This window comes from Acaromyces ingoldii (assembly GCF_003144295.1).
Source record: "Acaromyces ingoldii strain MCA 4198 unplaced genomic scaffold FA10scaffold_3, whole genome shotgun sequence".
Classification (NCBI taxonomy): domain Eukaryota; kingdom Fungi; phylum Basidiomycota; class Exobasidiomycetes; order Exobasidiales; family Cryptobasidiaceae; genus Acaromyces; species Acaromyces ingoldii.
Window position 1 is genome coordinate 511,580 of NW_020290249.1, and position 24,937 is coordinate 536,516.

The 24,937-nt window shown below is 58.6% G+C and overlaps 15 protein-coding genes across 15 annotated transcripts; 8 read left to right on the top strand and 7 right to left on the bottom strand.

Moving 5' to 3' along the window:
* Positions 1-131: 131 nt before the first annotated feature.
* Positions 132-1,343, top strand: FA10DRAFT_266493 (histidine-phosphotransfer domain, HPT domain-containing protein). The gene is made up of 3 exons (XM_025521513.1): positions 132-463; positions 532-743; positions 811-1,343. The coding sequence occupies exons 1-3, from the start codon at positions 422-424 to the stop codon at positions 1,103-1,105; spliced, it is 549 nt and encodes a 182-aa protein (XP_025377164.1). The 5' UTR covers positions 132-421; the 3' UTR covers positions 1,106-1,343.
* A 172-nt stretch (positions 1,344-1,515) lies between these two features.
* On the top strand, positions 1,516-2,359 carry FA10DRAFT_240482 (putative ubiquitin-conjugating enzyme E2). Its single transcript, XM_025519212.1, has 4 exons — positions 1,516-1,792; positions 1,859-1,962; positions 2,026-2,155; positions 2,219-2,359. The coding sequence occupies exons 1-4, from the start codon at positions 1,573-1,575 to the stop codon at positions 2,296-2,298; spliced, it is 534 nt and encodes a 177-aa protein (XP_025377165.1). The 5' UTR covers positions 1,516-1,572; the 3' UTR covers positions 2,299-2,359.
* A 194-nt stretch (positions 2,360-2,553) lies between these two features.
* FA10DRAFT_266495 (PLP-dependent transferase) lies at positions 2,554-4,833 on the top strand. Its single transcript, XM_025521514.1, has one exon. It carries the CDS (start codon positions 2,651-2,653, stop codon positions 4,802-4,804), a length of 2,154 nt encoding a protein of 717 aa, XP_025377166.1. The 5' UTR covers positions 2,554-2,650; the 3' UTR covers positions 4,805-4,833.
* A 141-nt stretch (positions 4,834-4,974) lies between these two features.
* On the bottom strand, positions 4,975-5,202 carry FA10DRAFT_285683 (hypothetical protein; the record flags this gene model as incomplete). Its single annotated transcript, XM_025524019.1, has 2 exons — positions 4,975-5,058; positions 5,125-5,202. 2 exons carry the CDS (start codon positions 5,200-5,202, stop codon positions 4,975-4,977), a joined length of 162 nt encoding a protein of 53 aa, XP_025377167.1.
* Positions 5,203-5,358: 156 nt separating this feature from the next.
* Positions 5,359-7,809, top strand: FA10DRAFT_301263 (hypothetical protein). The gene is made up of 4 exons (XM_025524958.1): positions 5,359-6,082; positions 6,143-6,549; positions 6,618-7,362; positions 7,427-7,809. Exons 1-4 carry the CDS (start codon positions 5,405-5,407, stop codon positions 7,676-7,678), a joined length of 2,082 nt encoding a protein of 693 aa, XP_025377168.1. The 5' UTR covers positions 5,359-5,404; the 3' UTR covers positions 7,679-7,809.
* FA10DRAFT_266497 (terpenoid cyclases/Protein prenyltransferase) lies at positions 7,773-9,874 on the bottom strand. Its single transcript, XM_025521515.1, has 3 exons — positions 9,149-9,874; positions 8,350-9,077; positions 7,773-8,283 (listed from the first exon to the last, which is right to left on the bottom strand). The coding sequence occupies exons 1-3, from the start codon at positions 9,769-9,771 to the stop codon at positions 7,823-7,825; spliced, it is 1,812 nt and encodes a 603-aa protein (XP_025377169.1). The 5' UTR covers positions 9,772-9,874; the 3' UTR covers positions 7,773-7,822.
* Positions 9,875-9,937: 63 nt separating this feature from the next.
* FA10DRAFT_301265 (hypothetical protein) lies at positions 9,938-11,385 on the bottom strand. The gene is made up of 4 exons (XM_025524959.1): positions 11,052-11,385; positions 10,511-10,978; positions 10,199-10,450; positions 9,938-10,141 (listed from the first exon to the last, which is right to left on the bottom strand). The coding sequence occupies exons 1-4, from the start codon at positions 11,358-11,360 to the stop codon at positions 10,007-10,009; spliced, it is 1,164 nt and encodes a 387-aa protein (XP_025377170.1). The 5' UTR covers positions 11,361-11,385; the 3' UTR covers positions 9,938-10,006.
* Positions 11,386-13,177: 1,792 nt separating this feature from the next.
* On the top strand, positions 13,178-14,816 carry FA10DRAFT_301266 (thiolase). The gene is made up of 5 exons (XM_025524960.1): positions 13,178-13,292; positions 13,356-13,419; positions 13,480-13,971; positions 14,032-14,575; positions 14,652-14,816. The coding sequence occupies exons 1-5, from the start codon at positions 13,238-13,240 to the stop codon at positions 14,700-14,702; spliced, it is 1,206 nt and encodes a 401-aa protein (XP_025377171.1). The 5' UTR covers positions 13,178-13,237; the 3' UTR covers positions 14,703-14,816.
* On the bottom strand, positions 14,667-16,605 carry FA10DRAFT_251216 (2-methylcitrate dehydratase). Its single transcript, XM_025519599.1, has 2 exons — positions 16,559-16,605; positions 14,667-16,485 (listed from the first exon to the last, which is right to left on the bottom strand). The coding sequence occupies exon 2, from the start codon at positions 16,479-16,481 to the stop codon at positions 14,817-14,819; it is 1,665 nt and encodes a 554-aa protein (XP_025377172.1). The 5' UTR covers positions 16,482-16,485; positions 16,559-16,605; the 3' UTR covers positions 14,667-14,816.
* A 295-nt stretch (positions 16,606-16,900) lies between these two features.
* FA10DRAFT_251218 (putative RPT4-26S proteasome regulatory subunit) lies at positions 16,901-18,509 on the bottom strand (the record flags this gene model as incomplete). The annotated part of the gene is made up of 7 exons (XM_025519600.1): positions 16,901-17,093; positions 17,161-17,282; positions 17,341-17,418; positions 17,479-17,569; positions 17,629-18,109; positions 18,171-18,290; positions 18,362-18,509. The coding sequence occupies 7 exons, from the start codon at positions 18,507-18,509 to the stop codon at positions 16,901-16,903; spliced, it is 1,233 nt and encodes a 410-aa protein (XP_025377173.1).
* A 357-nt stretch (positions 18,510-18,866) lies between these two features.
* Positions 18,867-19,937, top strand: FA10DRAFT_222571 (ATP11-domain-containing protein; the record flags this gene model as incomplete). The annotated part of the gene is made up of 2 exons (XM_025518561.1): positions 18,867-19,685; positions 19,767-19,937. Coding segments are annotated over 2 exons (990 nt in total), but the record flags the coding sequence as incomplete, so codon positions are not given.
* A 118-nt stretch (positions 19,938-20,055) lies between these two features.
* On the top strand, positions 20,056-20,987 carry FA10DRAFT_266501 (hypothetical protein). The gene has a single exon (XM_025521516.1). It carries the CDS (start codon positions 20,088-20,090, stop codon positions 20,889-20,891), a length of 804 nt encoding a protein of 267 aa, XP_025377175.1. The 5' UTR covers positions 20,056-20,087; the 3' UTR covers positions 20,892-20,987.
* Positions 20,988-21,358: 371 nt separating this feature from the next.
* On the top strand, positions 21,359-22,712 carry FA10DRAFT_230732 (putative 3-hydroxyisobutyrate dehydrogenase mitochondrial precursor; the record flags this gene model as incomplete). The annotated part of the gene is made up of 5 exons (XM_025518832.1): positions 21,359-22,030; positions 22,101-22,226; positions 22,295-22,377; positions 22,437-22,551; positions 22,623-22,712. 5 exons carry the CDS (start codon positions 21,359-21,361, stop codon positions 22,710-22,712), a joined length of 1,086 nt encoding a protein of 361 aa, XP_025377176.1.
* Positions 22,713-22,738: 26 nt separating this feature from the next.
* On the bottom strand, positions 22,739-23,724 carry FA10DRAFT_266503 (putative glutaredoxin). The gene is made up of 2 exons (XM_025521517.1): positions 23,498-23,724; positions 22,739-23,404 (listed from the first exon to the last, which is right to left on the bottom strand). The coding sequence occupies exons 1-2, from the start codon at positions 23,678-23,680 to the stop codon at positions 22,802-22,804; spliced, it is 786 nt and encodes a 261-aa protein (XP_025377177.1). The 5' UTR covers positions 23,681-23,724; the 3' UTR covers positions 22,739-22,801.
* A 505-nt stretch (positions 23,725-24,229) lies between these two features.
* FA10DRAFT_301273 (hypothetical protein) lies at positions 24,230-24,900 on the bottom strand (the record flags this gene model as incomplete). The annotated part of the gene is made up of 4 exons (XM_025524961.1): positions 24,856-24,900; positions 24,744-24,784; positions 24,543-24,653; positions 24,230-24,322 (listed from the first exon to the last, which is right to left on the bottom strand). The coding sequence occupies exons 1-4, from the start codon at positions 24,875-24,877 to the stop codon at positions 24,230-24,232; spliced, it is 267 nt and encodes an 88-aa protein (XP_025377178.1). The 5' UTR covers positions 24,878-24,900.
* Between the last annotated feature and the right edge of the window lie 37 nt (positions 24,901-24,937).

Genomic DNA, 24,937 nt, shown 5'->3' on the forward strand with positions numbered 1-24,937 from the left:
ACGTTCGTCCACATTGGAGGGGCTGATGACGTCGATTCCCACCGACCACCTCGACCTCTTTTTTTAAAACCTGACCTTTGGCTCGTCCAGCAGAAGAGACGCTACTTCGCTAGCTCCCGCCACCCATCTTTCTTTTTAGGCTCGCGCCACCTTCGTTAAGCTTATCGCCCTTTTCTGTGTCTTTCCTTTGTCCGGCGGAGGCAAGAAGAGAGAGAGAGGGACAGCAGGCAACGACAGACGGAACGGAACGGTGACGCGGACCTGCGCTTTTTTCTCTCTCTTTCTCTCAATAAAGACGGAGCAGCTCCGCCTTTTGCCCTCTTCTTGACTCCACCACACGGGCGCTGGGGCTCCACTCCTCCGATCTCTCCTTCGACGCTGGGAGTATCACGAAATTGTTTGATCGACAGTCTGCTGCACCATGGCAGACGTTGAGGCTGCGGCGGCGGCCAAAGAGCAAGCCGTGAGTTTTCCTGCTCCAAAGACTCTCCTTTTCAAGCTGTCCTTGGCTCACCATCTCCGATCACCCAGTCAAAGGGAACAACACAGGCCGACGTAGACCGAGCAGCGGCAACGGTGACACCAGGCGACGTGAACAGCATGTCGCCCGAGATCATCGACATGGACATTTTTGGCCAGCTCCTCGAGATGGACGACGAGGACGACCGAGAGTTCTCCAAGGAAATTGTCTGGAACTACTTCGATCAGGCCGAAAGCACCTTTTCCAAGATGGACCAAGCGCTGTGAGTGTGTCCATCCCCCCTTTCTCAACGCTGTGGAGTGCTAAGATTAGTGAAAATGCTGCTCCAGGTCGAAAAAGGACCTGCCGGAACTGTCGACATTGGGGCACTTTCTCAAGGGGAGCAGCGCGGCCGTCGGCGTAATCAAGGTTCGGGACAGCTGCGAGTACATGCAGCACTACGGCAAGAAAGCAGACAAGGACGGCATCACGGAATTGTCTGCTGAGGCGGCCTTGGAGAAGCTCACGACGACGCTCGAGGGCGTCAAGATCGAGTATAAGGAGGCAGAGGTGGCTCTGAGGAAATTCTACGAAGACGACGAAGGCGAAGACGGGGAGAATGAGGCAGAAGAAGACGAAGAGTAAAGGTTGCAGGGAATTTCAATGCGAAGACTTAGAGTCTCTTCGACCACCAGCATCACCACCACAGCAGTGCGAGTGCGCCCAACTGTCAAAGAAAGAAAGAAACTGTATCATTTTTTTTCCTCCTCCTTGTCTTGTTCGTACACACTCTCTTTTCACTCCAAACAACTCCCCCTTGCTATTTGTCTCATTTCGTAAAGACGGCGGACAGGAGCGAGGTAGGCTCCTCAGTAACGAATGCTAAATAAAGGGTTCAGCAGCAGTGAGATCGACTTTGGGGCAGAAAATAAGGAAAAGTTGCGACGTGACCCAAAAAGAAAGGCAGTGAATGACGCGCGCTCAAGTCCAATCCATCCCTCTCGAATTACTTCCCCGCATCCACCGCCCGAGGAAATAGAGGATTGGAGCGACGGCGACGCAGGCAAATAAAGGCCAAGATTAGAAAGAAAGGGAGAGGGCTTCGACTGGACATGGCGGCCAGTACTCAGGGCCAAGCGCCGGCGGCGACGCTGCGGAGGCTCATGAAGGAGTACCAGACGGAGCAGCAGCAGGCCGCCTCGTCTTCATCGGGATCGAAAGCGTCGACGAGGGATGAGAACGTGTTGAGGCTCGCGCCGCGGGACGCAGACGCTGGCGACCTGCTGCAGTGGGATGCCACGCTGCGAGGGCCCGTCGGTGGGGCCTATGAAGGTGGGTGCCCTTTCCTGTTGCCAATTTCCTTCCAGGCTCGCTGATCCTTGTTCCGCTGCGGAGCAGGAGGGCTGTTTGACGTAGCCATCACCGTGCCCACCACCTACCCCACCAAGCCGCCCTCGATGAAGTTTGTGTCGAGAATATGGCATCCAAATGTCTCGTGGAAGGTAAGCTCTCCGTTGCTTTGCCGACTGTCTCCCAGCTAGCTGACAAGTCTCGTGGGATCTCAGACGGGAGAGATCTGCCTCGACGTCCTTAGCTCGCAATGGTCACCCGCCTGGACGCTCTCGTCAGCATTGACGGCCGTCGTTGCGTTACTCGATGCACCCGAGCCCGACAGCCCGCTCAACGTCGATGCCGGTGAGCCTTCTTGCTTCTTCTTAAGCTTCAAGGTTCGTCACTGATGCAACCACATCCACACAGCGACCGTCTTTCGAACGGGCGATCAGAGAGCATATAGGACCATGTGCCACATGTATACACTCTTACATGCTGCTCCTTGAGAGCGCCACATCTGCATTGTACTCTACGCCTGCCGCAATCATACTCTTTGTCGTCATCGCCATCGTCATTCTTACCGCTCGCTGACTGTGACCAGCGAGATCCGGCCGAGAGGAGCCCGAGTGGACCGGTCCTTTTTTTTTCTCCCTCATGATTGATTACTTGCACACACTTTCCAAATTTTTTCAAAGCCAATCGGAAGAAAATTGAGGCAGAGGTCGGTCGTGCGCGCGCGTTTTCTTTGACTCGAATTCACTTTTGCGCCCTCGTCTTCCTCCTCACCCTTGCTAGCTAGACGTGCTAGCTAGACGTGCGCGCAAATTGAGCGCAAGCGTCGAGATCATGACTGCCACGATGACTGCCACGACCTCCTCCTCCTCAGCGGCGGCGGCGGTGGGAGCGACAGACTATTCGGTGGGCACCTCGATCCCGCCTGCGACTGCACACGCCGTGAGCGTGAGCCTTCCCCGGTGGCAGGACAATGTCGACTACGAGGAGGGCCGGCTGACCGACGTCATGGAGACGGGCTACCCAAGGTTCTTTATCCACAAGAATGTCCAGCGACTCGCGAGCATGTGCCTGCGCAAATTCGGACAGGCCAGTGTGGCGTGGTACCCGCCGGGCCAGAAGGACGAGGGCAGCGGCGGCGGCGGCATCGTCAAGGTCAGGGCCGAGGCCGAGAGCTGCCTGCTTGTGCCTTCCGTCAATGTCGCCAATCGGTGTCGCGCCTTTATGCAGCGCCAGCATGCGCTTCAGCACAAGCAAGCAGGGACGACTGCGCCCGCACCGCTAAGCGTCCGCATCGTCCACTTTGACCTCGTCGCTCGGGAAGAGAGTCCCGCCGAGGTGTTGTCCATCTACATTGTCCTCTTTCCCGCGCCGGCGTTCCCTCTCGCCAAGTCTTTCTGGCAGCACACGGGCGATGGAATCAGCAGCAGGAGGGCCGAGACAGCACTAAAGCTGCTTGAGCAGACAGGCAAGCTCGAGGCAACGGCGGCAGAAGCCGAGAAGCCGCCACCGCCGCGGGCGCCACAGCCAGATGAGCGAAGCTACTCTCGCAACCGCCACTATGCACGCGCCAAGACGACGATGATGATGCCTTCTTCATCGTCTTCGTCGTCTTCGTCATTGTCAAATGGCCTTCCTGCAGGCTCCTCGACTCCCGTCGCTCTGAGCACATCGTCGTCGAGCGCCTCCCTCCTCCGCAATGCAGGAGACTCCTCATCGTCGCCTTCCATCACCTCTCCCTCGATGAACCATTCGGAGCATGGCGAAGAAGCTGTCGACAAGCTCTGCTCGGACCATGCCACGTACGTCGAAGAGCGATACGGCCGGAACATGCCGCGCGCGCAAGCACCAAAGGCCAAGCTGGCTCTGCGCAGGCGGATTGCAGGTGTGGCGTCGGGCGAGGGTGCCCAACGCCACGAGCGATCGGCCGCCCCCAGACTGAGCGAAGACGATGTGTTTCTCTTTCCCAGCGGCATGTCTTCCATCTTCCATGCACACCAGGCGGCCATGAGGTGGCAGAGGAGAAGGAGACAGCCTCCAACTACGGGACATGACGACGGCAACGACGACGACGATGACGACGACGTTGGCCAGGCCGTCTGTTTTGGTTTTCCCTACACGGACACGCTCAAGATTCTGCAAAAGTGGGGCCCCGGCTGCTGGTTCTATGGAAATGGCACCGACTCCGATTTGGACCAATTCGAGGCGAGGTTGGCCTCTTCTCCTCCTGGGTCCGTCCTCGCCCTCTTTTGCGAGTTCCCCTCGAACCCGCTGCTCAGGACGCCAGACCTAGCCCGGATCAGGACGCTAGCAGACACCCACGGCTTTCTGATCGTCGTCGACGAGACGATTGGCAATTTTGTCAACGTCGAGGTGCTTCACTTTGCAGACATTGTCGTCAGCAGCATGACAAAGATCTTTTCGGGCGAGACAAACTGCATGGGCGGCTCCATGGTTCTCAATCCGCGCGGAAGCCACTACGCCGACCTGCATGCCGTGCTCAAGGACGAGTACGAGGACAACTACTTTGGAGACGATGCCGTTTTCATGGAGCGCAACAGCCGCAGCTTCGTCGACCGAGTCGCCAAGATTGACATCAATGCAGAGGCCCTCGTTGACCTGCTCTGGAAGGAGAAGGAGCGGGGCTCGAGCGTCGTCAAGGGTGTCTTTTATCCCAAATATGTCACTCGGCAACACTACGATGCCTGTCGAAGACCCAACGGTGGCTTTGGCGGCTTGTTCTCCCTCACTTTCCAGAGCACCGCTGCCGCCACTGCGTTTTACGATGCGCTCAAGTGCGCAAAGGGGCCGTCGCTGGGCACAAACTTTACCCTGGCGAGCCCCTACTGCATCCTGGCCCACTACGGCGAGCTCGACTGGGCAGCCCGGTTTGGCGTGGAGAGCAACCTGGTCAGGATCAGCGTCGGCCTCGAGGAGACGGGCGCGCTGCTGACCATGTTCAGCACGGCCCTCGAAAAGGCCAGAGTGGCCACTTCCTAAGTCACAGTCAATGTTGATCATCTGCCTCTCTGCTTCTCTTTATGTCTGATTTCTTTTCGATTGGGCCGTAAATTCTGGGAGTGTTGTACATTTGGCTTGGCTTCTGTCGTCTTCTCGCTGTTCGACCCGGAAAGGCCCCCCTCTTTACGGTCGCTGAAATGGCTTTGCTCTCATCGGACGACGCTACCACCCCTTGCTGCTGTTGATGCCGCGTTGTTCCTGGCCTCTATGCGCTTGGCATTGACTGAAAAGAGCTGCAGTTTCAAGCGCCCTTCAGCCACAGCTCCCGTGAAAGGATAAATAGAAAATTGGACACTCACATGGTACACGACGATGAGGACCATGCCCAGGCTTCCGAGCCAGTTGCTGAGCGCAGCGAGCTGCACGTCGTTGATCATCTTCGTTCGGCAAGGGCCTCGGTCGATGCTGGTTGGCAGGAAGAAGCTGCTCTGTGAATTCGTGCGACGAGCCAGCGCGTCGACCCCGGCCGAGCTGGAATTCTAACATTATTAGCTTGGGACCGTGCGCGCGAGCGCCGCTCGCACCTTCTTTCACACACCCAGGATACCCACTCGCAAAGCCAACAGGCAAGGATTGAGGATGTCGCAAAGAAGCGGCGGTGGCGGTGGCGGTGGCGGTAGCGGCGGCGGAGGAGGCAGCACAGGCTATGGTGCACCGCGGTACGCCTCGTCTGCCTCTGTCCCACTTGGCTCTCGACATCACCGGCTGGCCAACACGCCTCGCACGCGGACCGGATCGGGCTACCAGGAGCCTCGCGTACCGCAGCCTCCCCTCTTTGCCGGCGCCTTGGCCGACTTTCTCGCCACTGTGCCCCCACCCACGCAGTGGCCCTCGATACTCGTCCAGACGTTCATCACCGATCCCCTCGCGTCGCTCTTGGCCTCGGCCCTTGCCCTCGTCCTGAGCCCGCGCACCCATCGCCTCGTCCTGAGGCTCGGTGTGCTCGGTGCCCTCTTCTGGACCGCCCTGAGCCTCGCTGTGATTGCCTACGTCGGCTTCTACAGGGCCTGGGTGCCCGACATTGGCGTACACCGACGAATCTGGCTGCAGTATGGCCACGACGTGCCCCCCTTTGCCGACGTGGCTCTCACCACGGCCGACGGCGCCAGAAGCATCTTTGCCGAGGACCAGGCCTACGACGTCAACCTGGATCTCGTCGTCCCGCTCAGCGCAGCCAACATCGATCTGGGCAACTTTATGGTGGAGCTCGATCTGAGGACAGGTCTCAACCATACAGTCGTGTATGCCAGCAAGCCTGTGAGTTTGTGCTTCTTGCCCCCTGCTCTAGCCTGCGCACTGACGAGAGAAGAAACAAAGGCCATGATCGTCCATGAGCCGGCACCAGTGCGAGCGATGAATCACTTTGTGTATGCGATTACGCGCGACCGCGCATCGCTGAAGCTGCCCACTTCAACACCACCCGTGCAGCTCTTGACAATCAGCCTGCTGGACCGTGCGATTCTTCAGCCTGCGCCGACTTCGCATCCCTTTGCCCCCCATGGCGAGGACCTGGCCGTCACGAATGCGCACCTCTCCGTGGGACGGCACGACAGTCTCAAGTACTGGATCTATGGCGGTGGCCACGGAGTCGGTGGCGTCGACGTGCTCGAGAGCGGCAAGGGTATCATCAATGCCGCCTCTGCCGCCCAGGGCTTCCGGAGCAGGGGAGAGCTGCAGACGTATGGCGCCAGCCTCCGCTTTGACGCGCATCTCACCGGTCTCAGGTCAGTGATCCCTCTTTGTCCTTATCAAGAGTCCACCATGCTGATAGCGTGCCTTGCCCCTTCATCAGGTACTTTATGTACCATCACCCGCTCGCCTCCTTCTTGATCTTTGTGACGCTCTTCATGACCTTTGAGATGGTGTCGGCCCTGACGCTCTGGGTCATTGCCGCCGTCTACACGTCGTCGACCATGGCTGGACTCGGCGGCGACGGTCTCGCCGTCGAGGACAACTTCCGCGGAACGAGGCAGTACACGACTACCACCTCTGGCGAAGAGGCAGACGAAAGGGCAGGCGATGCCACTGGAAGGGACCTCGCAACGGAAGGGGAAGAGGAAGACGACGAAGACGACGATGAGGGAGGCGACACGGAGACGGAGACGGACGCGCGCCAGCGCTCGAGGCAGAGCCTGGCGGCGAGGGACCAGGAGGAGCGCTACGAGGCAAGGCGAGCCGCGGCGCTGCGGGACATGCAGCAGGGCAGGCTCATGACGGCTGTTGGCGGCGACGAGGGCGAGGATGACCTGGACGACGAGGAGCAAGTGGGCCTGCCGCAAGAAGAGATTCCGACGCAGGCCAGGAGGGTCTTGGGACGGCTCGACGAGGAGACCGAGGAAGAGACTGACTTTGGCGCTGGAAGCAGTGCCCTCGGGGACGATGACTACGATGACGGCGAGGGACTGGGTGCGCGGGGCTGGGAAGACATCCGGGGCGATGAAGAGCAGGAGCAGGAGGAGTCGCAGCGAGCTGGGCCGTCTGGTCTGAGGCGCAGAAAGGGTACAGAGAGCATCGGTCCCGAGAGCACAATCGGAGGGGTGAGTCTGGACCTAGGCCTCTTTCCTTCTATGAGTTAGTAAGGGACTGACATTGGGGCACAAGTCTTCCACTTCTCGCGCCTCATCGGCAGCACGCTCATTTGGCGCAACGACGAGCGCCAGCCGTGCCTCGTCGGTCACGACGGCCGCACCCAGCGGCCCAGCGTTCCGCCAAGAGCAGCCGCAGATCAAGGAGGAAGACGAGGAGGAAGACGAGTCGAAAGAGTCCGAGACCCCCGTCCAGGGCGAGCCGCAAGAAAAGGGACAGGATCCCTCTACGTCAGACGAAGCAGACGAAGAGAGCGAAGGTCAATAGGCAGCGATTCGAGCTATCGATACCCATTCTGTTCTGTGCATTTCCTCTCCCTCCTTTCGGTATTCTCCTTCTTTCATGTTCTCTCTCGTCTTGTCCCCGTGGAAATCATCAAATTTCATGAGCGTCTACACTATACTGCTACTACTATTGCTGAGCATACGCCCAATCAAGCATCGACTTTGCGCGGGCAAAGGTGATGTTGAAGATGGGATGGGTTACTTGAACCTCGTTTGCAGACTTTGCCTTGCCCTGGCCGTTTTCCTTTGCAGCAGCAGCGTGGCCGAGGACATGCGTGTCACGCTCGTCGAATGTCCAGCCAAGGCACGCTGCGTAGCAATTCGCCCGCCACACGTCGCTGCCTATCCCGCTCTGCTGCTTGAACCTCTCTGTCCAGCGCCTCCGGGCGTCCAGATCGAGTCGGATCCAGTGCTGGCACAGCGAGAGGCCCGACAGGTTGTACGACGTGTGGTATGCGTCAGACGGCTTCCCCGGTTTATCTCGGAGACCGCCCGTCTTGGGATTCTGGGCCACGAGCAGGATGTAGGCTTGCAGGGCGCTGCGGTCCAGGAGCAGGCCATCGTCGTGACGCGGGACCAGCAGAGAGTCTATGTGTGAAGCTGAAAAAGTCAGCATCTTCTATAAGAGAGCGCGCGCGCGCGAAGTCGACTCACCATCTTCGTCCTCGTCGAGGCTCTCCCAGTCATCGCTTGTCCCCCCTCCCCCGCCGCCACCGCCGCCGCCATTGTTGCTATCCACAGAGCCTGCTTCTGTTGTCTCGTCGTCTGCCGTTGCATCAGCCCACCACTGCTCGTCGTTGTCGCCCCTCAGCGTCATGAGGCCGCCCAGGCACGTGAAGAGCCCACCGCCGGAGAACCAGCCGTAGCAGCCATCGACGAGCTTGTTTGTCCTGCCCCGCATGCCGCCGCCCTCCACGGCGGTCCCCTGCTGCCAGACGGCCCATCTCAGCGCTGCGTCCAGGTCCAGCTTCGACGAAGCAGCAGAGTTGTCTACCGACCACTGCCGCCCGCTCGACGAAGCTGCTGCCGCTGCTGCTGGTGCTGCAGCAGCAAAGGCAGAGGGCCCGGACGAGGTTGCGGGGAGAAGGCTCAGCGCCAAATGGCACGCAATTGCACAATACGTGTAGCCGCCGTGCGCTTCGCCTAGTGATGGTGGCGCAGAACCTCGCTCGTAGGCGCTTGCGGCCAGGCCTCCCTCGTACGTCTGGCAGCGCGCCACGGCGTCCCCCACACCTGCAAACAGCTCTGGAGTGGCGATGCCGAGCAGCAGCGAGACGGTGATCACGCAGTACGTCGCTCGGACGTCGATCTCGCCATCCTTGTGTACAGTGAACGATCCGTCGGGCTGCTTGAGAGAGAGGAGGAACGCATAGAGCTTGTACCTGTAGGGTAAAGAGAGAGCTTCGTCATCAGAGGGAAGGCGGTTCAGTGTACAGGGCAGATTGGGACTCACCGATCAATGGCATCCCAGCCTCCTTTGCCAACATCGACGCTGTATCCCATCGCGACATCATCCTCGTCCGGACAGGGGCCCGGCCCGCCGACGATGGCGAGCGCCATGATGGCCGCGTAGGTGCACATGAGATGCCCACGGTGGCCGGGTGAGCCGCCGAAGCCGCCCTCTGTGGCATCCTGGCAGTGTATGAGCGTCGATATGAAGCGCGCACGGAGCTTGGGGTCCTGCTCCTCGATGGGCTCGCCCAGGAGGCTGTGGGTGTGTGCGATCCAGTAGAGGAGCCAGACGCGCGTCGAGTCGAAGCCGACGTAGGCAGCTGGCAGCGGATTGAGAATCCGATCGACAAAGGCAAGGTGCCGCCGCCTGTCGAGATCCGGCAGCGGCTTCCGCTGCTCGGGCAGCACTTGTCCTGTCCTGATTGGCCCGCCTTTTGTTGTGCTGGCATCGGCATCAGCACGGGCATCAGCACCGTCTGAGAGCGTGATGGAATCCGACGCTCCGCGGTAGTAAGGCTGGACGCATTCCCAGATCGTCCTTTCCACCGCCTCTTGCTCCTCAGACGTGGGCGTCTCTGTGTCGTCGACGGGCGTGCTCCAGACGGGTTGGACAAGGATCGACATGAGGAACAGGACGGGATCTCCAGGACAAAGAAGGAAGAGCGTCGGACTTGAGAGGGGAGAGAGTAGCAAAAATTTAAAGCTTTCTCTCCTCCGTTGCACCGCGTGCACGGACGTGGAAATAGAGACAGACGACCCCGGACAAAGGGAAGAGCGAAAACAATGAGAACTGGCGCAAATATACACTACTGTACAGTAACATTTGAGGAAAAAGAGAGGACAAAGGGACTCTGGGTGCTCAGTCTCGGGGAGGCGACGTCAGCCCAGGCCCACTCGGTTCTCGAGCCATGACCGTGTCGAGGGCCGACATTTCATCGCGAATCACCTGACGGGCCAGCCCGTCGAGCTCCTTGGTCACTTGGCCGATGTATTTCTGCGTCTTTATCAGTAAAAGGGCTCATAGACAAGCGCGTGTGCCAAGCAGACCCACCTTAAGCTTGCTGTCGGCTTTGGTGATGAGGTCGGCCATGCCGGCCGTCGGGGTGGAGACGGGGTCGCTGCCCATCATTGTGACCGCGGGCGAGGTAGAGGCGTCTGAGTTGAAGGAGACTGCGCTTGCACTCATCGCACTGAATGCAGACGATGGTGGTGCTGGTCCGAGATAGTAGAGGAAGCGGTAGTAGACCTCGGAGAGGATATCGCACAGCGACATCATCGTCTGACAAAAGTCGAGCTGAAAGGGCTGTGGACGAGAATCGGTCAGACAGTCGTCACAGCTCAGTCTAGCGCGCCCGTCACTCACCACTGACGCTCCGATGAGGTCGCCCGCCATGGTACCTCCCGGTCCAATACCCGAAGCACCACCTTCAAAGCTTGACGCAAGATCGGGGGCCAAGCTGCCCATGGTATTGCCCCTTTTCGATCCTCTAGAAATGCTGTTCTTGAAGAAATTTTTCATCTTGGTCTTGTCCTTGTGCTCTCCCTCGCTTGCGGCCTCGACGTCATTGATGACAGCGATAATGCCCCGGACAAGGTCTTGCCCCTGGGAGAGCTCGAGGACAGGCGCCAGAGAGCAGCCGAGGGTAAAGTATTTGGACGTACGCTTGGCCGTGCGGCTGGGCTCATACAAGCCGTCGAGGTCTCGGCGCGTGAGCCGGACCGTGTCGAGCCACGTCTGCGGGGGGTGGCCGGCATCGACGGCAAAGATGCGCTTCAAATAGGCCAGTGTCCGGATTCTGCGCATCATTGTTTCTCGCAGTTGGGCATCGGCCTGAGCAGGAGAGACCCCCAGTCGGTCAGTCGGCGGGAGTATCATGGGAGTGAAGGGGGCGCATATAACTCACCGCGGAGCCGCTCGTGGAAGCAGTCAGGCTCGCACCACCGGCAAAGGTGCTTGCAAAGGTGCTCGAAGAAGCAGTGCTGGGGGCATGGTGGTGATTCTGCTTGCCGTGCTGCTGTTCAAACGGGTTGCTACCCCCTGTGCCAATCGAGGGCGAGACCGAGGGAGAGAGACCCTCGCTCGAGTAGGCCCCACTTCCCAGCTGTGGCGGGAGCGGGATGGTGGACGCGCCAGACGAGAGCGAAGACGAAGTGGGGACCTGACTCAGCGTGCTCTGCGCATTGCTGCTCCGTCTCCCAAATGCAGACGGCATGGCGACGGCGATCTCTACGAGCTCCAAAAGGGCTGCGAAATTGAGGAGTTGCGACTTTAGGCGCGTCTTGCAGCTGGGGGCGTCGGGACGCGGAAGTCGTATCTGTCTTGTTCAGAGTCGGCCGCTGGAAGGCCCCTTCGACGCGGCAGCGGACTCAGTCGCCAATCGCTGGTGCAGTGCTTCAGTCCTCCTGCACACAAGACTCGTCATGAGCAAGCTCTGATGTACATACTCTTGTCAGAGCTGCAAATGAGAACGGTGATCCCTTGTCTGATGTCACAATGAGGCGACAAGAGCAGCCCCCTCTGAAGAGAAATACGTCTGTGGTGCGTGCCAGACTGCACTCGGCTGGAGAGCGACAGACAGACAGGGGTTCTGCCACGAAGGGAAGGTCGTGAATAAGCTCAGCGGCCTTCGCGATTGCCTTGAACATTGAGAAAAGGCAGAAAACAAAATGCTCTGAGGCCGAGCTTCAAGAGAGCTAGCCAACTTCGTCAGCATCTTCCTAGTGCTGAGCGCCTCGACGTCGATCCAACAGTCCGCATGCACGACAGGCGAGGAACAAACAGCTGGATTCTCACATGTCGTCTCAAGGCGAGCAAGGGCGAGTCATCCTCATCTTGTAGCTAGCTACCGTTCCCATGACTCCCGCCAAAAGTTGCCTCCAAGGTTCACTGGCTGCGCTTTAGAGAACATTCGCATTCTCGTACTCTTCATCCACATGCAGCACTTCCTGCTCTTTCCGCAGAGAGAGCTGTGTGCTTCGTATGCTGATTGCGGGATGCTCGCTGCGTTCTATGGAGATGAATCTCGGCGTGCGCATCTATCCACCTCCATCACGCTTGCCTCTTCGTGCTGAGCACTCGCATCCGCGTCATCGATGCTCCGACGGCCACATTGGTGGTGCTATAAGGGCTAAGCCCACGATGCGAATTTGGCCAGCAGGTGCAGGCATACTAATGATCAGTCACTGGGCTCAGAGCGTGCGGTCCATCCGACGCTGGAAGATCTTTGGTTGTGAAGAGGCGGAGCAGATGGGTGGTCGGGATGTGCGCGCAGCAATTACGAGATTTGTGGGGAGAGACAAGACGCAAACAGAGACACACGAGCAGGGAGGAAAGAAAGGCATCAAAAGGCTTCATTGCAGTGTGACAAGAGCAGAAAGGACAGACATACCTCCTCCGCGGCGGAAGAGACCCCGCGAGGAACGACGGGACGCCATGCCGAAGGAGGGCGGATGGTGTGGGTGAAAAATTCCCAATGGCCGAAGCACAATGGAGCTTGTGAACATGTTTGTTTGCAACCAGCAATGCTTCTCCCTCGGATTTCTCCTCACGGGGTAGAAGGTTCACCCATGCAGAAGAATGAAGAAGAAGAAGGAGATGGCCAGCAACGAGGTGTCTAAATACTTTCGCGGATGTCAGCACACGTGACCTCTTCTCACTTCACTCCTCACAGGCTCACGTGAGCCAGCCGGAAGGGGTCCAATCCTCGCTCAGATGCACACTTGAGCGACCCTAGAGCACAACTTAATGTAGATCAGTCGTGTAATGATTGCCAGACCCAAGGGTCGGGATCACCATCTCCTTCTCGATCCACCACGCAAACTGACGAAGAATGGCAAGTCCGCGCATCGCTGAGCGGTGCGGACGGTGCGGCGATGGGCTTTGCTGCTTTGAACGCGTCTTTCACACCCCCTGATGCACGTGGCGTTCGGTCACACCGAAACGCCGAATTCCGGGGTGGGTCCAGCTAGGCCCATGGAAGGCAGGTGAATGGAGGCGCTGGCCACTCGCTCTTTCCTTTATCCCCGTTCCCCTCACTCCACTACCACCATCATCTCCATCTAATCTCCCGTTAAACACATCTGTGCAAAAATGGTTGCCATTCCAAAGGGAAAGCAGAACGTCCTCGCCAAGACTGACGACGATGGTGAGTGGCGAGAGAGAGAATGTGGAGAGGAATGATAAGCTCACCCACCCCTCCTCTCCGCAGTCGTCATCGTCTCGGCGCTCCGGACGCCCATCACCAAGGCCAAGAAGGGCGGTCTTGCCCAGGCGTGAGTGCATGTCCTTGCCCACCTCTCCGTGCCTATTCGAGCTAACGCAAAACATCGCAGCTGCCCCGAGGACATGCTCGGCCACGTTCTCAAGGGTGTCATCGCTCAGTCCAAGATCGACCCCAAGCTCGTTGAGGACGTCGCTGTCGGCAACGTCCTGCCTCCCGGTGGCGGTGCCACTGTTGCGCGAATGGCCACCCTCTGGGCGGGTATTCCCAACACGGCTGCCGTCAACACGCTCAACCGCCAGTGCTCGTCGGGTCTCGCCACCGTCAACCAGATTGCCAACCAGATCGCCCTCGGCCAGATCGACGTTGGTATTGGTGCCGGCGTGGAGAGCATGACGCAGAACTACGGTGCTGGTGTCATGCCCGAGAAGTTCTCGGACGAGGTCATGGCCAACGAGGAGGCGGCCGACTGCCTGATGCCCATGGGTATCACCTCGGAGAACGTGGCAAAGGAGTACAACATCTCGCGCCAGAAGCAGGACGAGTTTGCCGCAAAGTCGTTCGGAAAGGCTGCCAAGGCCCAGAAGGATGGCAAGTTCAAGAGGTGAGAAGAGTTTGGAACAAATTTTTTTTTTTTTTTTTTGCTGACGTTGATTATTTACAGCGAGATTGTCGCCGTCAAGTACACCGACGACGACGGCAACGAGCGGACGGTCGACCAGGACGACGGCATCCGCGAGGGCGTCACCGCCGAGTCGCTCGGCAAGCTCAAGCCTGCCTTTGACAAGAACGGTTCGACGCACGCCGGCAACGCCTCGCAGGTCAGCGACGGTGCCGCCGCCGTGCTCCTCACCCGCCGAAGCGTGGCCAAGAAGCTCGGCCTGCCCATCCTGGGCAAGTACGTCACTGGCGCCGTTGTCGGTGTCCCGCCCAAGATCATGGGTGTCGGTCCGGCCTACGCGATCCCCCGCGTCCTCGAGCTTACCGGCCTGTCCAAGGACGACATTGACATCTACGAGATCAACGAGGCCTTTGCTTCGCAGGCCGTCTTCTCGGCCGAGAAGCTCGGACTCGACTTCAACAAGGTCAACCCCGTCGGCGGTGCCATTGCCCTGGGCCACCCTCTTGGCTGCACAGGCTCGCGACAGATTGCCACGGGCCTGGCCGAGGCCAAGCGCGAGAAGAAGCAGCTCCTCGTCACCTCCATGGTGGGTATTTTCCCTTGCCCCTACTAAGACTTGCTTTCTTTTCTTCTTTGACTGACATTCACTTTTCCTCAATCAGTGCGTCGGCTCCGGCATGGGAATGGCTGCTGTCATTGTCAACGAGCAGTAGATATCTTTGTCTCCCTTTCATAGCTTATGTCCTCTTCATAGGTCATTATTTAAAAGAATTTTGTGCATTCCAGAGCCTCGGCGCATGATGAAAATCGAGGAAGAGAAAGACTGTCTAGTTCTTGACCCAGATGTCGACAAACTCGTGTGCGGGCATCTTGAGGAGCGCATCGTGGTTGTCAATGAGGCCGAGGATCTGCTTCTTCTTGGCATCGTCAAAGTGGCCGTCGAGGTGCTTCTCGAGCTTGGCGGCAATGAGGGGGATGGCCTCCTCACGCCTGCGCGCGTGGCCCACAGGGTAGTCGAGGCCGTGCGAAAGGGTGCTGCCGTCGTTGAACTCAATCGTGACCGTGTTGCCGATGGAGCGCTTGTCCTGCTCGAGGTACTCCTTGGTGTAGGTGGCGTCCTCCTCGCAGTACGTCTTCTCACGCAGCGCATCGATGCGCGGGTCGGCGGCAAAGTCGTCGTTGTACATCTGCGGCTCCAGCTTGCCGTGGATGAGGGGCACGGCGACCATGTACTGGATGCAGTGGTCTCGGTCGGCGTAGTTGTTGAGCTTGCCCTGCTTGGAGATGATGCGGATGGCGGCCTCCTGCGTCTTGATGGTGATCTTCTTGATGTCGTCCGACGACTTACCCGCGTCCTTCATCTGCTTGTGCAGGATCACGGCCGACTCGACGGCCGTCTGGGAGTGGAACTCGGCAGGGACGAGCTTGAAGAGGACGTTTTCCATGACGTACGAGCCGTAGGGCCGCTGGAACTCGAAGGGCTTGCCCTTGAAGAGGACGTCGTAGAAGCCCCACGTCTTTGCCGTCAGCACCGAAGGGTAGCCCATCTCGCCCTTCTTGACGAGGAGGGCAAGGTTGACGGCGCGCGAGCAGGCGTCACCGGCGGCCCACGACTTGCGCGAGCCGGCGTTGGGCGCGTGGCGGTAGGTGCGCAGCGACTGGCCGTCGACAAAGGCCTGCGAGACGACGTCGACAGTCTGGTCGCGCGTGTTGCCCAGCATCTTGGACACGACGGCGGCCGAGGCGACCTTGACGAGGACGACGTGGTCGAGGCCGACGCGGTTGAAGCTGTTCTCAATCGCGATGCAGCCCTGGATCTCGTGGGCCTTGATGGCGGCCGTGAGAATGTCCTCGACGGTGAGGGGCGCCTTGCCGTTTGCGACGTTGGTCCTCGACAGCCAGTCAGCGACGGCCAGGATCGAGCCGAGGTTGTCCGAGGGGTGGCCCCACTCGGCGGCGAGCCAGGTGTCGTTGAAGTCGAGCCAGCGGATCAGGGCGCCGTTGTTGAATGCGGCGCGGATGGGGTCGAGCTGGAAGTTGGTGCCGGGAACCTTTGCTCCGTTGGGCACAACGGTGCCCTCAACGACAGGGCCCGTGACGGCACGAGCGCCGGGGAAGCGGAGCGCCTCCATGTGGCAGCCGAGCGAGTCCATGAGGCAGAGCCTGGCCGTGTTGTAGGCCGTGTCGCTCTTGATCTCATAGTTGTGCACGTAGTCGGCAATGTCCTGCAGCACCTGGTCGTATGGCGGGCGGACGTTGTCCTCGCCGAGACCGACACCACCAGCCATGGCGCGCGATGAGACGGAAAAGGCGCGGGTGACGCTGTTGTTCCTGGTGGCGGCGTTGCTCTGCGACGCAGTCCTCGTGGTAGCTGAGGCAGTGGCGACCTGGCTGCTGCTGCTGGCAGCGCGCAAGAGAGAGAGGGAGCGGGTCGAAGAAGGCTTGCTGACGACGGCGCGAAGGGCAGGGCGAGCGGCGGCAAGGTGGTGCATTGCTCTGCTCCAAGCTTGCACAGTCAGCTTCAGCACAGCAACCAGTCTCTCGCCATGGCATATTCCGCTATACTCACAGCCAGAAGAGTGGTGGAAGGGAGAGAGAGAGGAGACCAAGGAGGAGTGAGAAAGGGAACCAAGAAGATCTCTCCGCCAGTAGAAGAAGGAATGCAACCGAGAGCGGCTAGCGGACCTGCCACCGCGCTCAGACCGGCCGAGAAGCTTTCATGAATCGGTTCACGCGTCTGCCGGTCCCGACCAGGCCCGCTCAATCCGATGGAAGAAAATCGCACACGCACACGCACACGCACACGCACACGCAGACAGACAGACAGACAGACAGACAGACAGACAGACAGACTATTTAGCTAGTGTAGCAGTGCAAGGCTTTGTTGAGATTCGAATAGAGTTCATTGTCATCAGATGGCGCTGTAGTCCATCTTGCTCTCGTGCGTCTTGGCCTCCATGACCTTTCTCGCCGCCTTGATCATATCTTCTTGAATCACGTAGTCGCGGTCATCGCGAATGGCCATCATGCCTGCCTCTGTCACCACGTTCCGCAAGTCGGCCGCATTGGCCCCGTCTGTGAGCTTGACAACGGCCTCGTAATCGCTGTGCAAAGCCAAGTCGGTCAGCACCGGAAGCTCGCTGCTGCTTGTGTAAAAGAGACTCTACCCACAGTTCATCGCGCTTGGCCACAGGTCTGGCGTGAATCTTGAGAATGTCAAGCCGCGCCACTTCGTTGGGCAGCGGAATCTCAATCTTTCGGTCGAGTCGTCCGGGTCGCATCAGAGCCGGGTCCTGTGCGCCAAGTTTTTAGTCTACTTTGGTGTCTCCGTCTACTGTCAAACTAACTCACGAGGGTGTCTGGTCGATTCGTGGCAAAGATAATCTTGGTCTTTCCCAGGTAGTCGAAACCATCCATCTGGTTCAGGAGCTGTCGGGGATTTTCGTCAGTTTCTCCTGACCCGTGCTAGAGCAGATATTCAAGACGAACCTCCATCAAGGTCCTCTGAATTTCGCGGTCGGCACTGGTACCCTCGCTGAATCTCCGGCCTCCAATGGCGTCAATCTCGTCCATGAAGATGCTGTGACAGGCAAATGAGCATCAGAGGCAAAGCTAGACCGCAAGGAAAAGGTCACTCACATCGTTGGCTCGTTGTCCTTTGCGTATCCAAACATTTCTCGGACCAGCCTGGCGCTCTCGCCGATGTACTTGTCGACGATTGCGCTACTGACAACCTTGAGGAAGTTGGTGTCGAGCGTGGCTGCCACCGCCCTGGCCAGCAGCGTCTTGCCTGTACCTGGAGGTCCGTAGAGGAGCACGCCCTTTGGCGGCTTGATGCCCACGCGCAAGAACAGCTCGGGGTTCAGCAGCGGCAGCTCGATGACCTCCCTCAACTCCCTGATTTGCTCGCCCAGGCCACCAATGCCCGCAAAGCTTGCGCCCGCGGGGTCCTCCATGCTCATATTGTACACCATTGGGTCGACCTCTCTCGGAAGGATGCGCATGATGGTCAGCGTCGTCATGTCCAGCGACACCCTCACGCCCTGCTTGAGCTTGAACTTGGGCACCGAGCTTCGGATGCCAACCACATAGCGCGGGCCTGACGAGGCCTTGACGATGACTGTATTGTCCAGACGGGGGTCAGCCTGCGGGCCTTGGCGCTACTACGGCTGGCTACTCACATCGCTCATCGTCCAGCTGCTTGAGAACCTCCCCGATGATCTGGCCGACCGACTGGAGCGCCTTGATGTCGTCTTCTGTCTTGTCGTAGTCCTTTTCCAGGTCTCTGAGGCCAAAGCGGACTGGACAGAGCACGTCAGTGTCTCACTCCTTCCTAAAACGAGTGCAGTGCATCTTTGGATTGACGACTCACGATTCTTTAGGTTCGTCGAGAGGTCTTCGTGGCTCTTGAGCGCGCGCTTGTATGCCTTGAGCGCCTCCTCCTTCTGTGGGTTTCCCGGGGCGAGCTGAGGCTCGGAAGGGCCATTGCCCGACGATGATGACGCCACCTGGTCCGACATTGTTGGTGCGATGATCTTGAACTCCACCAAGTAAGTTCTCGACAGGGCCGCGCGTATCCTGGCCTGGACGTCGAGAAAGTCACGTGAATTTTTACCTCGACAACTCAAGCCCAACCTTGCTGCTTTCTGAACCTTCTCACTGCGAATCCCGACACGACCATGAGCATCGCCAGGTCCATCTTTCGCTTCTCCGACATTGCAAGGGGCACGGCCGTTCGGAATGCTCCGCTGCACCGAGCAATTGCCTCGTCAAGCCGGCGGCCGGCGGTTGTCAATGACGAGGTTAACGAGGGCGGAGACAGCAATGGTGGGCCCAACCCATACCTGGGCCTGACGCCGGAGCAGCGCAAGATCGTCATTGAGGCCAAGCGGGAGAGGAACTTCAAGAAGTACGAGGTGATGCTGCTGGAGAGGGCACGCAAGGAGGGGCTCTCGTCCGTCGAGGAGCTAAGGGCCAGGCAGGAGGAGCGGCGCAGGGCTGCCGACGCGGCTGCTTCAGCGTCGGCCGATGCGGCCAGGCCGACGCCCATGTCGGGCTTGACGGAGCAGGATGCCAAGATCGCTGCGGAGATTCGAGCGCGAGTCGAAGCGGAGGCCAAACGGAAGCTCGAGACGGGTCAGTTTGGGAGCGGGCCAGGGGTCAAGACGCTGGCAGACATCATCGACGTGGAGAAGATGGCGTCGGACCCGCCTTCGAAGATCACCGAGCTCTGGACGGGCTACCACACGCTCAAAAACAAGCTCAGCGCAGTCATTCCGGCCACGACGTATGCGCGTATGATTGAAAAGGCTCGCGCCTATCCCCAATTCATTCTTCCGCTCCCACGGACAATCATTGGCAGCCTTGACAACCAAGAGGAAACGGCAAACGTGGCTCCGGGCGAAGCAAAGCAGGGCTACGAGATGCAGTACCTCGAGTGGGGCTTCCTCCCTCCGCCTCCGCCCAACAAGGCTACCGAGCAGGCCGAGCTGTCAGCAGACGAGCTCGAGTCCATTGCGAAGGCGCCCCCTTCGACCGTTCTCTTCACGCCCCTGGCCGAGTACAAGCTCCGCCAGGAATACGCGCAGCCGGTGCTTGTGCTGACGCACTACACGGACCTGGCTGCCTCCAAGGGCATTGTCCTGATGCGGGGTGAGGTGACTGGCCAGGAAGAGGCCCAGGCTGCCCCCACGGGCGTCGCAGCCGCCGCTGCTGCAGCGGCCGCCGGCGAGTCCAAGGAGGTTCAGGAGAAGCTCAAGGCGCCGTTGCGCTCGCAGGGAAAGATGACGCAGCAGGATGCCCAGCTGCTCACTGTCACGCTCCAGCGCTTCTTCATGGAGAACAAGGAAGCGCCGATCCCTGGTGCAGAGGAGCGGCAGGCCCTCCTCGACGCCTTCCATCGGGACCAGGAGAAATTTGACATTGACAAGTTGTGTACCGTCAGCTTTGCGACCTAGCAATCCAATCACCATCATCTCTTTCCTCGGCCGAAGCTGTGTGTGAGAGACGTTTCTTCTTGAAAAAAAGTTTAAATTTTTCCCGGCCTCAACTTTTTGTCTTCTTTCGTTTTTCTCCAATTGTCAAAGGAAGAGACTGCGATGGTGTCATTCAACTGCGACGGGTGCGGCGACGTGGTCAAGAAGCCAAAGTTGGACCAGCACTTCCAGCGCTGCTGGGCGGCTGTGACGTGCCTGGACTGCTCGACGCAGTTTGCGGACCCTTCACAGTGGAAGTCGCACACGACATGCGTCAGCGAGGCGGAGAAGTACGAGCGCAGCGTCTACCGGGGTGGACCCAATGGGAAAAAGGGCAAGGGAAAGGGGCAGGGCCATGGAAACTCGACTGCTCAGAATGGCCACACGCAGCACCAGCAACAGCAGCATGGTGACAATAGGGTAAAGCCTGCGGACGGCGCCGCGCCGCAAGATAAGGACGTGGTTAAACAGAGTCGAAGCGATGAGAAGCAAGACGCATCTGCAAGCAATGGTGCAACAGCAACAGGTGCTGTGAGCGGCTCTGAAGTCAAGACCGAGAATGAGACGAGCGGAAAGAAGGAGAAGTTAGAAAAGAAAGAGAAGAAGGAGAAGAAGGACAAGGAAGAGAAGAAGGACAAGAAAGAGAAGAAGGAGAAGAAGGAGAAGAAGAAGAAAGGCGAGGCAACTGGCTCGCATGAAGCCAAGTTGGAGAGCTCAACTAGTGTCAGCACTGGCGAGAAGAAAGAGGGGCTGGCGGAGGCTGTTGAAAGCGACAAGAAAGACAAGAAACGCAAGCGCACTCCTGATGGCGCTTCAGCAGAGGCTGATATAAAGGTCAAGGACGGCAAGAAAAGCAAGAAGGATATGACGGCCGAAGAGAAGGCTGAGCGCAAGCGCGCCAAGAAGGAGAAGAAAGCGAAGGAGTGAGCGAGCCAGCCCATGACGAGCCAAATGGCCAGACTGCATCAACTGTACCAATACTACACTGCACTGCTACACAATATTATCTTTGATGACTGCCAACACAATGCCCGATGTGATAGGATCGTACGTAGAAGCGCGCCGAGAGTGGAGAATAAACGGCAATCCGCCGCCGCCATCGCGATCACATTCAAGAGGCCGCATGCGACCTCGAGGCTTTTTTAGTACCACCAGCGGCCCGGTGAGCACGGCAGCGTTCGCACAGATGACGAAATGGCAGGTTTCAATGCAATCTTGTTGATTGAAAAGAGTGGTTGCTCGAGAGGCGCAAGCCGAAGGAAGACGGGCCGAGTCCAGACACGTGAGAAAACGGACTTGACCCCGCAAACTGCGTTGCGCTGCTCTCGATCATTTATTAGAGTTGGAGCCAGGAAGAAAACTCTCCGTCCAAGACAACAGAGGTTCCTAAAGATATGCTGCCCACGGCGAGACTCCTACAGAGCAGCCGGTCCAAGGCGATCGGCTTCATTGGCCTCGGCGCGATGGGGCGCGAGATGGCGTCAAACGTGCTCCAGAAGACGTTTCAGGCAAACAGCGACAAGGACCTGACGTTTGTTGTCCACGATTCGTTCGACCTGTCCACAACGCGCTTCCTGACAGCCAATACGAGCCTGTTCCCTGGGCGAAACATTGTGCCGGCCACGTCGCCTGCAGGGGTCGCTAGCCTGGCCTCGACTATTATCACTGTCGTGCCCTCGTCGCCCCAGGTCAAGGAGGTGTACCTCGCCGAGAATGGCATCCTGCAGGGGCTCCGGGGGCTCGGCGATCCTAAGGAACCCTCCAATTCGACGCTGTGCATCGACTGCACCACACTGGACCCACTCGTCGCCGTCCAGACTGCCGACGAGATCAAGCAGGCCGGGGGCGGCGGCCAGGGCCAGGATCAGGGCGCATTCGACATGATTGACTCGCCCATGAGCGGCGGCGTCGTCGGTGCGCGAGCCGGCACGCTCTCCTTTATGGTCGGCTCCAACTCCCACCAATCGTTTGCCCACGCAGAGCCGACACTGCTCAAGATGGGATCGCGGGCGATTCACTGCGGCAAGAATGGAAACGGCCTCATTGCAAAGATTGCCAACAACCTGGTGCGTCTCGCGCATGTGCGGCTTCTCAGTTCATCGAGCTGACGATCAATTTCTTCCTTCTTTCCAACAGCTCCTGGGAATCTCGATGCTTGCCACGAGCGAGGCGATGCTGCTTGGGACCGTGCACGGTCTGAGCCCCCAGATCCTTGCCCACATCATCAACACGAGCACCGGCAAGTGCTGGTCAAGCGAGGTGGTGAGTGTTCTGCAGAATACTTGCAGCATCCCACACTAACCTTCTCTCCCTCTCTCTCTCCCTGACAGAACAATCCGGCTCCTGGCGCACTGCGTGGCACCGACAAGAGCCCGCCGGCCGAGCGCGACTATGACGGAGGCTTCGCTGCCAAGTGAGTCCGCAACCTGCTCAGCCTCTAAGGGTGTCATGCTGAGCATTCCTGTTTCTTAGGCTCCAAGCAAAAGACCTGGGTCTGGCTCTGAATGCCGCTCAGCAGCGAGGCGTGCCGACACCCCTGGGCCATCTGGCGACCAATATCTACAAGGCGCTCGGCGAGAATCCAGAGGTGAGCCAGGATGATTCGGAACTTCTTCAGAAGAGGAAGAGAACAGGCACTGATTGCATCCGTTGCACCAGTACATGGACAAAGACTTTTCCGTCGCCTTCAAGGCCCTGTCGACTGCCGTAGGCAAGATTCCCACGAGCGACGAGCCACATGCCGAATGAAGAGGCACAAAAGAAAAGAAGAGAAAGACCGGAATCGCAAAACACATTACATTACAGACGCATACAGACTCCCCAATCTCCCCTGCCATTCACTCCTTGAGCATGTCCTTGAACTCGCCCGTCTCGATGAGCTCCTTGAGAATGTCGAGCCCACCAATGAGCTCGCCGTTGACAATAATCTGCGGGAATGTCGGCCAGTCATTGAGCTTCTTGAGCCCCTGCCGCACCCCTTCGTCCTGGAGAATGTCAAAGGTGCTGAAGGCCACCTTTTCCTGCCGGAGCAACGCAACCGTCTTTTGGCTAAAGCCGCATCGGGGCTGGTCTGGGTTTCCCTTCATAAACAGGACGACCCTGCTCTTTTCCATCAGCTTCTTGCACCGATCCTCGAGCTCCGCCTCGGTCTCGTGCGCTGGAATCGAGTGCTCGCCCACGGTGCCGTTCGCGGCGCCGTTAGCGGCGCCATTTGGCTGATAAACGTCCGAGGCTGCGCGTGGCGTCGAGTTGGTCTGCGAAGAGGGTCCAGACCCGTTGGATGACGGCCCGGATGCGTGCGAGGAGACGGCGGCATTGAGTGCAGCAGCGTTGGCACCGCTGATGCGAGAGAGGAGCGTGTGGCCTCGGAGCAGGACAAACGAGGGCACGCTGTCGACGTCGAAGGATTCAGAGACATCGGGAAGTGCCTCTGCCTCGATCTGATAGTGCGATCAGAGACAATCAATCTCAGCCTTCTCCTCTTTTCTCCCCCGCAACGATCCGATCCGCTCGAGCAGAGCACATGGACTCACCATGAGGCAGAGGACCTGGGGGTATTTTTGTGCGAGCTCCTTGACGACGGCATTCATCTGCTCGCAGGGCTCGGCCCAGGGTGCCCAGAAGTTGAGGAGCGAGACCCGGTTGAGGTCCGCTGACATGAGCGAAGTGAAATGCTCAGGTGAGTCCACCGTCACGAGATTCGTGGGCGCAGTCATGTTGAGGCGACAGTCGCAAGTTTGAGGACGTGTGATGGGAAAGGAACGGGGAGGGTATGAGAAGAAGGGGGGGGAGAGGAGAGAGATGGAAGCTAGATCGAATGACGATGTCGACATTTCGATTTGAGATTTCTTTAAATTGTAATTGGCTCTCGGCCGCAAGCCCGGCGCCTGCGCAAAGGCCCGAAGTGCCGAAGGTGGCGAGCCCCTCCTGTCAGTGGCATTGCGCTGCACCCACCACACTACTACACAATGTTACGGCGCACTACCTCACTTGACTCTCCTCGAGTCTGCTTCACTTGGCTTCACCAAGCTTTGCTTCATCTGACTCGATCTAGGTTCGTTTCGCTACGGTTGGCTTCATTTCATCCACACTTCAATTGACAGGAACGGTGTAAGCGATGCGATCTGAAATCGTCCCAGGCAGACGATGAGAAACTGGCTCATCCAGGAGCCGCGGAGAGATGCAGCTGGACTGGAAGTCTTCGTGATGGGACAGAATTCTTCAAGCTTGCAAAAAGAGGTCGATTGACAGTGGACTTTAGTGATCTACTCTTCAGCATCTCCCTCGGACTTGTCTGTCTTGGGCTCGTAGCGCAGCAGCGACTCGGTTCGTGTCCTTGCACGCAGCTCCCATCGATCCTGTCACGTTTCAATGGTATCAGCAAGACATATCCAAGCATCATGAACAGAGAAGTGGGTCACTGGCAGACAATATTATTGTAGATGGCGCCCTGGCAGCAATGGCCTTGCTGAATTCTAGGTAGGCCATGCACTTCCTTCCTCGACCTCATCTTCCTAGCAGCAAGAACCCCTTCGCATGCCGCTGTGAGAGCCTCAAGATCCGGAGCCAAAGTCTCACATCAGAGTATTTCGCCAGAGCGTACATCAGGACGGGCGTGACCAAGCCCCACGCGAGTACCTTCCTCGTTGTGCGCGGGGTGAAGCGGAATCGTTGGTACATCGACGAGTGCTGCTCATAATTGCTCGTCAGACACGTTTGTACCAAAGATGGCAATGCTTGGATCACCATCGGACACGACGAGACAGAGAGCTGACTCACCATCGTCTGCCATCGCTCGATCGCCGGGTCCGACCGGTACGCTGTCCGCCAAGATAATCTTCATCAGCGTCATGGGAAGAGAGTTGCCCTCTTTGCGTCCAAGGTCACTCACGGTGGTAGTCTCCTCCCGCCATTGTTGCTATGATGAACGCTGTCGATGACAATGGGTGAGGAGCCCGCTCGCGTTGGACGTG

Bases quoted from the DNA above. Each gene is read 5' to 3' on its own strand.
- FA10DRAFT_251216 (XM_025519599.1), bottom strand. From the start codon at position 16,481: ATGCACCACCTTGCCGCCGCTCGCCCTGCCCTTCGCGCCGTCGTCAGC.
- FA10DRAFT_266495 (XM_025521514.1), top strand. From the start codon at position 2,651: ATGACTGCCACGACCTCCTCCTCCTCAGCGGCGGCGGCGGTGGGAGCG.
- FA10DRAFT_266493 (XM_025521513.1), top strand. From the start codon at position 422: ATGGCAGACGTTGAGGCTGCGGCGGCGGCCAAAGAGCAAGCC. The intron at 464-531 runs GTGAGTTTTCCT...CCGATCACCCAG, and splicing joins CGGCGGCCAAAGAGCAAGCC to TCAAAGGGAACAACACAGGC. The intron at 744-810 runs GTGAGTGTGTCC...ATGCTGCTCCAG, and splicing joins TCCAAGATGGACCAAGCGCT to GTCGAAAAAGGACCTGCCGG.
- FA10DRAFT_266503 (XM_025521517.1), bottom strand. From the start codon at position 23,680: ATGACTGCGCCCACGAATCTCGTGACGGTGGACTCACCTGAGCATTTC. The intron at 23,405-23,497 runs GTGAGTCCATGT...TCGCACTATCAG, and splicing joins CCCAGGTCCTCTGCCTCATG to ATCGAGGCAGAGGCACTTCC.
- FA10DRAFT_266501 (XM_025521516.1), top strand. From the start codon at position 20,088: ATGGTGTCATTCAACTGCGACGGGTGCGGCGACGTGGTCAAGAAGCCA.
- FA10DRAFT_301265 (XM_025524959.1), bottom strand. From the start codon at position 11,360: ATGCCGTCTGCATTTGGGAGACGGAGCAGCAATGCGCAGAGCACGCTG. The intron at 10,979-11,051 runs GTGAGTTATATG...TCTCCTGCTCAG, and splicing joins CTTCCACGAGCGGCTCCGCG to GCCGATGCCCAACTGCGAGA. The intron at 10,451-10,510 runs GTGAGTGACGGG...TCTCGTCCACAG, and splicing joins ACCTCATCGGAGCGTCAGTG to CCCTTTCAGCTCGACTTTTG.
- FA10DRAFT_266497 (XM_025521515.1), bottom strand. From the start codon at position 9,771: ATGTCGATCCTTGTCCAACCCGTCTGGAGCACGCCCGTCGACGACACA. The intron at 9,078-9,148 runs GTGAGTCCCAAT...TTTACCCTACAG, and splicing joins GGCTGGGATGCCATTGATCG to GTACAAGCTCTATGCGTTCC. The intron at 8,284-8,349 runs GTGAGTCGACTT...CTTCACACATAG, and splicing joins CCTCGACGAGGACGAAGATG to ACTCTCTGCTGGTCCCGCGT.
- FA10DRAFT_301263 (XM_025524958.1), top strand. From the start codon at position 5,405: ATGTCGCAAAGAAGCGGCGGTGGCGGTGGCGGTGGCGGTAGCGGCGGC. The intron at 6,083-6,142 runs GTGAGTTTGTGC...GAAGAAACAAAG, and splicing joins TCGTGTATGCCAGCAAGCCT to GCCATGATCGTCCATGAGCC. The intron at 6,550-6,617 runs GTCAGTGATCCC...CCCCTTCATCAG, and splicing joins GCGCATCTCACCGGTCTCAG to GTACTTTATGTACCATCACC.
- FA10DRAFT_240482 (XM_025519212.1), top strand. From the start codon at position 1,573: ATGGCGGCCAGTACTCAGGGCCAAGCGCCGGCGGCGACGCTGCGGAGG. The intron at 1,963-2,025 runs GTAAGCTCTCCG...GTGGGATCTCAG, and splicing joins ATCCAAATGTCTCGTGGAAG to ACGGGAGAGATCTGCCTCGA. The intron at 2,156-2,218 runs GTGAGCCTTCTT...ACATCCACACAG, and splicing joins CCCGCTCAACGTCGATGCCG to CGACCGTCTTTCGAACGGGC.
- FA10DRAFT_301266 (XM_025524960.1), top strand. From the start codon at position 13,238: ATGGTTGCCATTCCAAAGGGAAAGCAGAACGTCCTCGCCAAGACTGAC. The intron at 13,293-13,355 runs GTGAGTGGCGAG...TCCTCTCCGCAG, and splicing joins CGCCAAGACTGACGACGATG to TCGTCATCGTCTCGGCGCTC. The intron at 13,420-13,479 runs GTGAGTGCATGT...AAAACATCGCAG, and splicing joins AAGGGCGGTCTTGCCCAGGC to CTGCCCCGAGGACATGCTCG.